Source organism: Chrysochloris asiatica, unplaced genomic scaffold (assembly GCF_000296735.1).
Source record: "Chrysochloris asiatica unplaced genomic scaffold, ChrAsi1.0 scaffold00004, whole genome shotgun sequence".
In the NCBI taxonomy this organism is placed as follows: domain Eukaryota; kingdom Metazoa; phylum Chordata; class Mammalia; order Afrosoricida; family Chrysochloridae; genus Chrysochloris; species Chrysochloris asiatica.
Genome location: NW_006408522.1, coordinates 46546568 through 46555452, shown reverse-complemented (window position 1 = coordinate 46555452; position 8885 = coordinate 46546568). Strand labels below are relative to the sequence as shown.

The following is an 8885-nucleotide window of genomic DNA, read 5'->3' as shown; positions in this document are numbered from 1 at the left end:
CCCCTGTATGCTCCACCACATTCATAGGTGTATTTGCAACAAAGGTATAAATACCCATGTACAAATATCCTCTGTCACACCTGTGTGTTTGTGTGGCTATATTCCCACTCTCCCTCCCTTACTCTTTCAGCCTTTGTATCTGTTCATGTATCTCCCTGTAGCACACTGTTGTTGCAGGGGTTTTTTATATAACAGTATTTTACCTCAATCTTCTTTAACCTTTGCATTCGTCTCTGTCTTCACCTGTCTTCATTATTGTTCTGCCAACCTATTTCTTACCATGTATTGCCTTCACTGTCACACAAGTTAACATGTGTCTACCCTCTAGCCAGTGAATTACTCTCCCTTCCCTCCCACCCCTGGTAACCATCAAAGAATGTTTCTTTGAGCGTAAAAATCTTGAGTTTTTACAGTAGAGGTCTCATATAATATTTGCCCTTTTGTGAGTGACTAATTTTGTTCAGAATAATGTCCTCTGAGTTCATGCATGTTATGAGGTGTTTTGCAGACTCACCATTATTGTTCACCATTGCATCCTAGTTCATTGTGTGTATGTACCAGAGTTTGTTCATCCATTCTTACATTGATTTATATAGATCTGCTCATGTCATGGCTCTTACTTCTTGTGGGTATATACCAAGTAGAGGGATTGCTGGGTCATATGGTATTGGTATTTCCAATTTTTTTTCTCTCAGCTTCTTTAAAGAAAAGCTTTGAGGTAAGGTTTTAGTTCATTCAGCCCATACTCGGCAATATAAACAGCCATACTGTTATTGGAACGTTAGTGGCTTGAAGTAAATGAGAGTTGGTTAAGAATCACATTACTAAGGTCTATTACTAGGTCATAGGAGTCCTGGTGGCACTGTGGCTAAGCGCGTGACTGCTAACTAAAAGAAAGGTCAGTGATTTGAACTCACCAGCCCATTCCATGAGAGAAAGATGTGACAGTCTGCTTCCGTACAGATTTACTGCCTTGAAAACCCTATAGACAGTTCTAGTCTGGCCTATAGGTTTGCTGTGAGTCAGATTCAGCTTAACTATAGATAAAGTTTCATAGCTATTAGAAAGAACAATGAAAGTATTAAGAATTTTTTAAGGATTCATGTTGTACTGATTATGATATTTAGATTTGGGGAAATAAAGTATCTGATATATTTTCTTAAAATATCTGTGAAGTTTTTTTGTTTTTTTTCTTTTTACTTTGCAGTTTATGGTAGAGAAGTTATTTGGTTGTTTATTTTCAGTGTTCTTTCTCATTTCTTTCATATTTTTGTCTTTATAGGAAGAAATGGACACCAGGCCAAAGGTGTCTTCTCTGCTGAACCGCATGGCCAATTACACAAATCTGACACAAGGAGCAAAGGAACATGAAGAGGCAGAGAACATTACTGAAGGGAAGAAGAAGCCTGCTAAGGTGATCCCTCAGGATGACGAGTATAAATGAGGAGTCCTGTATTATTCATTGTTCATTCAGTGTTCAGTGCCTGTTAATTGATTGCATGATATAGGCCAGGTACTGTTTCAGGCACGGGGGTCATAGCATAAATAGAACATACAAAGACCTGGCTGTCATACAGTCTAAATTTTAGTGTCAGAAGACAGCCCTTAAGCAAAATATACAACATGTTAAAAGTTGGTTAATGCCCTGGTTGTGGCACTTTAGGATAAGCAAGTTTGGTAGCTCAAACCCAGCAGCCACTCTCAGAAACCTTATACAGGGGCGCTATGAGTTGGAACCGACTCTATAGCACACAACAGCAACAACAACAACAAAACAATGCTTAGTCAAAAGAAATCAGGGTAAAAAATTCAGATTGACCAGCAAGGGATTAGGAGGTAGAAGGACTTCCTGTTGTAGACAGATACATCAGGGACAGCCATTTTGACAAGATGCTATTTGAGCAAAAAACTAAATAATGGGAGGGAGGGAGCCATGTATTAACTGGGAAAAGAGCATTCCAGGGAGAGAGAATAGCACCTCAAGAGTCCATGTTTATCTGCCTTACTAGTAGATACTATCTGTCACCAAAGTTTTGTTTGTTTTCATATGCATATGAGGTGATTTAAAATACTTTGGCTTGGGTCAGTCCGGTCAGTGACACCTTAGTCCTCAAACTGACATCTTTACTTTTTAAGACTTTAAAGAGGTCTTTTGCAGCAATTTGTCTAATGCAGTATATCATTTGTTTTGACTGCTGCTGCCTTGAGTGTTGATTGTGGATCTAGGTAACATGAAATCTTTGAAAATTTCAATCTTTTCTCATGTTGTTATTGTTGTTAAGTGCCGTGGAGTCTGTGTCTTGATATTACTTATTGGTCCAGTTGTGAGGATTTTCACTTTCTTCACATTGAGGTGCAATCCATACTGATGGCTATAATCTTTGGTCTTCATCAGTAAGTACTGCAAGTCCTCTTTGCTTCTATCATCAAGGCTCTATTTTTCAACTGCTCATCCTTCCTCTTTGTTTCCAACCTTGGCATTTGATTCATCCGTAATTATCAGTACATCTTGAATGCATGCTTGATCAATTTTAAACTGAAAAAGTTGGTGGTGGTGGTGGTGGTGGTGGTGGTTGTTAAGTGCTGTTGAGTCAGTTCCAATCCATAGTGATCCTATATAGGATTTTTGAGGAGCAGCTGGTGAGCTTGAACTGCTGACCTTGCAGTTTAAATAGCTTTGCATTCTGGTGCATTAATGAACAGCGCCACACCAGGACTCTGAAAAAGTTGGTAGAATTCTTCAATTTCTTCTTCATAGGCTCTAGTTGTTGGTGCATAAATTTGACTAATGTGGTATTAATTAGTCTGTCTTGTAGGCATGTGGATAGTATCCTATTACAGACAGAATTCTACTTCAGTATAGATCTTCAGGAGTACTGGTGTGGCACTGTAGAATAAGCATTCAACGACAAGGTCAGTTTGAACTGCAAGGTCGGTGGTTCAACAACTGCTGCTCAGAAGCCCTGTATAGGGTCACTATGAGTCAAAACCAACTCCACAGCACACAAAAATAACAACAACCTGAGTTGTAACCAACTCAAAGGCACATAACAACAAAAACAATACAGATCTTGAAATGCTCTTTTTGAGGATAAATGTGGTGCTATTCCTTTTCAATATGTCATTCCCGGCTTAGTAAACCATATGATTATTGGACTAAAAATGGCCAGTAATAGTCTATTTCAGCTCAGTAATACCTAGGATACTGATATATGTGTGTGTGTGTGTTCCATTTCATTTTTGACAACTTTCAATTTTCTTAAATTCATACTTTGTACATTCCACATTCCAGTTATTAATGGATTTTTGTCACTATTTTTTCTCATTTTGAGTTGTACCCTACCCACAAAGAAAGGTCCCCTAAAGCTTTACTCCATCCATATCATGAAGGTCAACTCTACTCTGAGGATACAGTTCTTCCCGACTCCTATTTTGAATGTCTTTCAACTTTAAAGACTTACCTCTGGTACTGTATCAGACAGTGTCCATTTTAATGGCTAACCGTTCAGAAGTAGTCTGCCTGTCCTTCTTCCCCGTTTGCCCTAGTCTGAAACCTGTCCGCTATGGGTGACCTTGCTGGTATTCAAAATATTGGTGGCATAGATTCCAGCATCTCAGCAACATCTGGGCCACCACAGGATGACAAACTGACAGACTGGTGGTGGATTAAGTCATCAGTCTATTTTTAAATGAATTATTTTCTTAAAAGAAAGCCAACAGTTTTGAAGAACAGAGCATTTTAAATTATCCCAGCTCCACTTGTGGCTAAATGCCCATGTTTAAAAATGTATGCTGTCCTACATAAGGTAAAAACTTAATGCTCTAAGAATAATAAAAGGTATGGTGATAATGTATAAGATGTTGATTTTATTTCTGGTTCTTTTAAGATACTGCTTAAACTTTCTCTTTGCTTTTGAAATTAATACAAAATTAGAGAGTACATTTGTATAAAGATAAAAGAGATAAAAGCATCTCTTCTAAATGACTAATTTTTCTTCTCTTGTTAACATCTTTCTTTCCAGACCCCCCAAATGGGTACCTTCATGGGTGTCTACCTTCCATGTCTACAGAATATTTTTGGAGTGATCCTGTTTCTGCGCCTTACATGGGTGGTGGGCACAGCTGGAGTTCTTCAAGCCTTTGCCATTGTTTTTATCTGCTGCTGCTGTGTAAGTGCTGCAATGGCTCCTGGAGCTCGTCAAGAGTACATGGAACTTGAAGTCTAGGAACTCAAACAAGAATATGAGGAAAAGGGTTAGGATCTCAGCAAGACAGATTATTCTGATACAAAATCTGAAAAGTTTTCATTTATTTTGTGTCTTAACATTCACTGCTTGCTACACATGATGTTCTAGAAACTGTAAAGGAAGACTTCTAAGAAAGTAAAAATTACAGTTTATTTTTTCAAAGAATTTAGAATTGAAGTCATTTGAGCTTTGATAGCACCAAAGTTATAACAACAAATGAAATAAACAGTATGATACGCTACTCCAGTATATATAGTATTGAGCAACAAAACTCGGAGTGTCTTAGAGTTGAGGGGTATTTTGTTTTGAAGTGCCTTTTGTTACCCCTTTCTCTAGAAATGCCATTGTTCTTTCCAGGTCTTCTCTCCACTATACTTTAAATTCCTTCTATCCAGACATTCTAGCCACATTAATTACTAGTATTATTATGTAGTTCTAGTCTCTAATGACTTCTTTGATTATGATCACCATTATACCATCTCTGTGCATTGTGCTCAGTTCAGTACTATACAAAGCAGATTTAGCAGACATTGTTGATGTTGTTAAGTGCCATGGAACCGGTTCTGACTCATAGCAACCCTGTATAGGGTTTTCGAGGAGCGGCTGAGGAGTTTGAACCTCCAACCTTGCAATTCAAATTGACCTTCACATCCAGCGCATTATCCTGCAGCACCACACAAGGTTTTTTTGTGTGTGTTTTTTTTTTTTAAGTTTCTCAGACTTGAAACCTCAAGGCCATCAATGGCTCCTCTCTTGCTTTCCATATCTAATCAACCACGAAGGTCAATCAGGTCTCCCTCCAAAATCCCTTAAATTCAACTTTTCCTACTTATTCTCAGGACCACTGTTGTAATTCTTACATTTCACTGAAATATTGCGGTAGCCTACTAACTGCTAACTCTGCCTCCAGTTACTCCCTATCTGTACTCCTTCCTGTACTCTGCTTGCTATCAGATATGGTTTTAAAAATACAGTTCTTGGGTATTAAGCCTTCATTCATTTCCCTTCTTACTATATACTATTCTTAATATTGTAGCTGTTTTTTTTGTTTTTTTTTAGTAAGGTTACAATCTGTTTTCCAACTTGTTTGTTTAGTTATTCTCTTTGAGCATGTTATTCTGCTTAACTAGGAGATCCAGAATGAAATTGGTAGTTCTTACAGCACATAGCCTACTGATTCTGATATAGGAACATTTGAACAAAATATACTAGATGACTGTAGTGTGGGTAGTGTGGTGAGTTGTATCACAGCATCTTGTTTCCAGACTATTAGGTAGACACAGTGCCTCTATACAAGTTGTTGTTGTGGTTAGGTGCTGTCTAGTCAGTTCAAACAGAACGAAACACTGCTTGGTCCTGTGCCAACCTTTCAATCATTGCTACGCTTGAGCCCATTACTGCTGCCACTTTGCCAATCCATCTTGTTGGAGGTCTCCCCATTTTTCTTTGACCCTTCACTTTACCAAGCATGATATTCTTCTCTAGGGACTGGTCCCTCCTGATAATATGTCCAAAATATGAGAGACGAAGTCTAGCCATCATTGCTTCTTCTAAGGAGCTTTCTGGTTGTACTTCCAACACAAATTTGTTTGTTCTTATAGAAGTCCCTGGTTCTTTTCCTGTTGTCCTCCAGTAACATGACAAGTGGATCAATTCTTCAACAGTTTTCCTTATTCATTGTCCAACTTTCACATGCATTTGAGGCTATGTTGTTGTTGTTGTTGTTGAGTACTGTCGAGTCAATCCTGACCTATAGTGACCCTATGTAGGGTTTCCAAGGAGCAGCTGGTGAGCTTGAACCACCAACCTTGAAGTTCAGATGACTTTAGAGTCTGATGCATCAGCCCACAGCACCATACCAGGACTCCTTTGAGGCTGTGTTGTTGTTGTTAAGTGCCGTCGAGTCGATTCTGACCCATAGCGACTCTGTACAGGGTATCCACCCTGTATAGGGTTTCCAAGGAGCAGCTGGTGAGCCTGAACCACTGATCTTGCAGTTCACAAACGACTTTGCAGTCTGATACATTAGCCCATAGGGAGAGTTAAATATTTGAGTAAGTGTTCTGAGGTACCCAGATAGGAAAGTAATATAAAAATGGCATCGTTATAAAATAACCACCTTCTCCTCTTTTTCCCTCTACAGACCATATTGACTGCTATCTCCATGAGTGCCATTGCTACTAATGGAGTGGTACCAGGTCAGTAGGCTGAGGATGGGTGTCCAGAATCGTCCGTGATTATTGTATGTTTATGTTCGAAATGTTGAGCTGCAAATTCCCAAAGTCTAAAGTACTGTTTAATCTATTCTCCTGTGCTACTACTGAGTAATGGTCTGTACACCATATTCACTAATAACTATTTGACTTAAGGGTTACCGCTGTAAAATCTTTGCTTTTCTAAGCCTTTTGTTGTTGTTGTTAGTGCCATCAAGTAGGTTCTGACTCAGAGACCATATAGAGGGTTTCCAAGGAGTGGCTGGTAGGATTGAACCACCGACCTTGCGGTTAGCAGTCCAATGCTTATCTACAGCACCACACCAGAACTCCATTTTCTAAGATAGAATGGTTTAATTTCAAGTCACATTCTTAGTTTTTTTGTTTTTTATTGGTATGTGTTTCATTGGGTTCTCATGCCTGTGATAAATTTTCTGATATTTTTCTAAGTAGTACTGGCACTCTGTGAAGTACTAGCCTTGCGGTGTATGCTATTTAGAAAGGCTGCTTCTTTACCTCCTCTCAGCAAACCTGCTTTTTAAAAAATCGCATTAAATATTTTCAGAAACCTGTAGCACACTTATCCAGCATGCATATTTATGCATATTTATGACTTGTTATGTTCCTCTTACTAATGTGTCTTTTTCTCCTAGTTCTTTGTCTTTTTTTTTTTGTTTTATAGCTGGGGGCTCATATTTTATGATTTCCCGGGCACTGGGCCCAGAGTTCGGTGGGGCTGTTGGTCTCTGCTTTTATCTTGGTACCACATTTGCAGCAGCCATGTATATCCTTGGTGCCATTGAAATTTTTCTGGTGAGTAGTCACTCAGTTGTGGAAGAGATAGATTTGCCTTTAATTGCTGTTCTTTGTTGTGAAGGCTTCTGAGATCAGCTCTAGCAATCAACTTGGGTGAGTATGCTAAACTCTTACCAATCTACTATGGTCAGTATTGCGGCACAATATTTTTTACTGGCGGGTATAGTTTGCTTCCTACCCTTTTCCCCTTTACTCAGTCTTCACCACACTAACACTGCAACCAAGAAGTTAAACACTCAGACGGAAGACTTGTGTAATGGCAAAAGAGTAGAGTGTTTTCTTTTCTATTCTTTTTCCAATAAAATGGGATATATTTTTGTGTATTTATTCACTGCAATGTTTGATTGTTTTTAAATGTCAAGTAATGATAGTAGAAGAAACAGCTCAGGATAATCATTACAATTTTTTATACAACCCTTGGAATAGAATTATTAATATAGTCCTCTTTCTTTTTCTATTTGGAAATGTTAGTATCCATAACAACATAGAGACAAAAGGAAAAAAAAATCCTTTATCACATTTCTGAAGACTATTCCACATCTTCCAAAATAGGAAATGGATTGGAAGGTCTATGGTCATTTCTGTTTCAACTTTGCTTTCCTTTGTGAAAATGTATGAAAACTACAATGCCCTGTTACTTGATGACATTGAAATGACCTCTTTTCTGTGTCTCTCACCTAACAGGTGTATATTGTTCCCCGGGCTGCCATCTTTCGCAGTGATGATGCACTCAAGGAAGCAGCAGCCATGCTAAATAACATGCGTGTCTATGGCACAGCCTTCTTGGTTGTTATGGTACTGGTGGTGTTCATCGGCGTACGCTATGTGAACAAGTTTGCCTCACTTTTCCTGGCCTGTGTCATTGTATCCATCTTGGCCATCTATGCTGGAGCCATCAAGTCATCTTTTGCCCCTCCACATTTCCCGTACGTTTGATAACCATCATTATTGTATAATAATTGACAGTATTTGGTGTGATAATGTCAAGTCAGAATTTTAGTCTTTGAGATTTCCCTCTTGGATAAGCCTTCTTAAGCATCTAACAGGAAGCCTACTAGCAAAACTATATCATATCCTTCCTTTTCCTTATGTCCCAAGCCCAGAGCTGCATCTTTAACCATCTGTTGGATATTCACCTAGTCCTCACTTATTGACTGTCTCATTTATGACAGAGTAAAAAGTCTGTCCAATTATTTTGCACATTAACGATGTACTTCTGGCTGTAACGAAGATTAAGGTATTAGGCTGTGATGATTAAGGTTATGCTTCAACTCGGCTGGGCTATGATTCTCAGTGATTTGGCAGTTAGATAATGATGTAATTTGGCAGTTACGTACTAATGTAGTTATCTTTCCATTTTATAATGATAGTACTGATTTCCATGTAAGAGACTGGTCTTTGGAACCTAGCCATGTCAATAAGTAAGGAGTTGGTAGAAAATAGTTCATTTGATTATTTGGGGGAGGAGGTTTCCCCCATTTGATAAAGATTATTTCTACTTGAAATATTAATGAAGGACCTAACAAATAGCATAATTATTACCAACAACCTTTATGAAGTAGATAAATGTTTGATTCCTTCTTTTATATATAAAATTTATTTATATTTT

At 38.3% G+C, this 8885-nt stretch overlaps 1 protein-coding gene across 4 annotated transcripts in view; it reads left to right on the top strand.

Moving 5' to 3' along the window:
• SLC12A6 (solute carrier family 12 (potassium/chloride transporter), member 6) overlaps positions 1–8885 on the top strand; it is a 163955-nt gene that overhangs the window by 108995 nt on the left and 46075 nt on the right. For all 4 annotated transcript variants that reach the window (XM_006831815.1, XM_006831816.1, XM_006831817.1 and 1 more), the window contains 5 exons: positions 1283–1414; positions 4023–4169; positions 6391–6445; positions 7143–7273; positions 7961–8202. In XM_006831815.1, coding sequence (XP_006831878.1) covers positions 1283–1414; positions 4023–4169; positions 6391–6445; positions 7143–7273; positions 7961–8202 — 707 coding nt within the window. The remainder of the gene's footprint in view (positions 1–1282; positions 1415–4022; positions 4170–6390; positions 6446–7142; positions 7274–7960; positions 8203–8885) is intronic.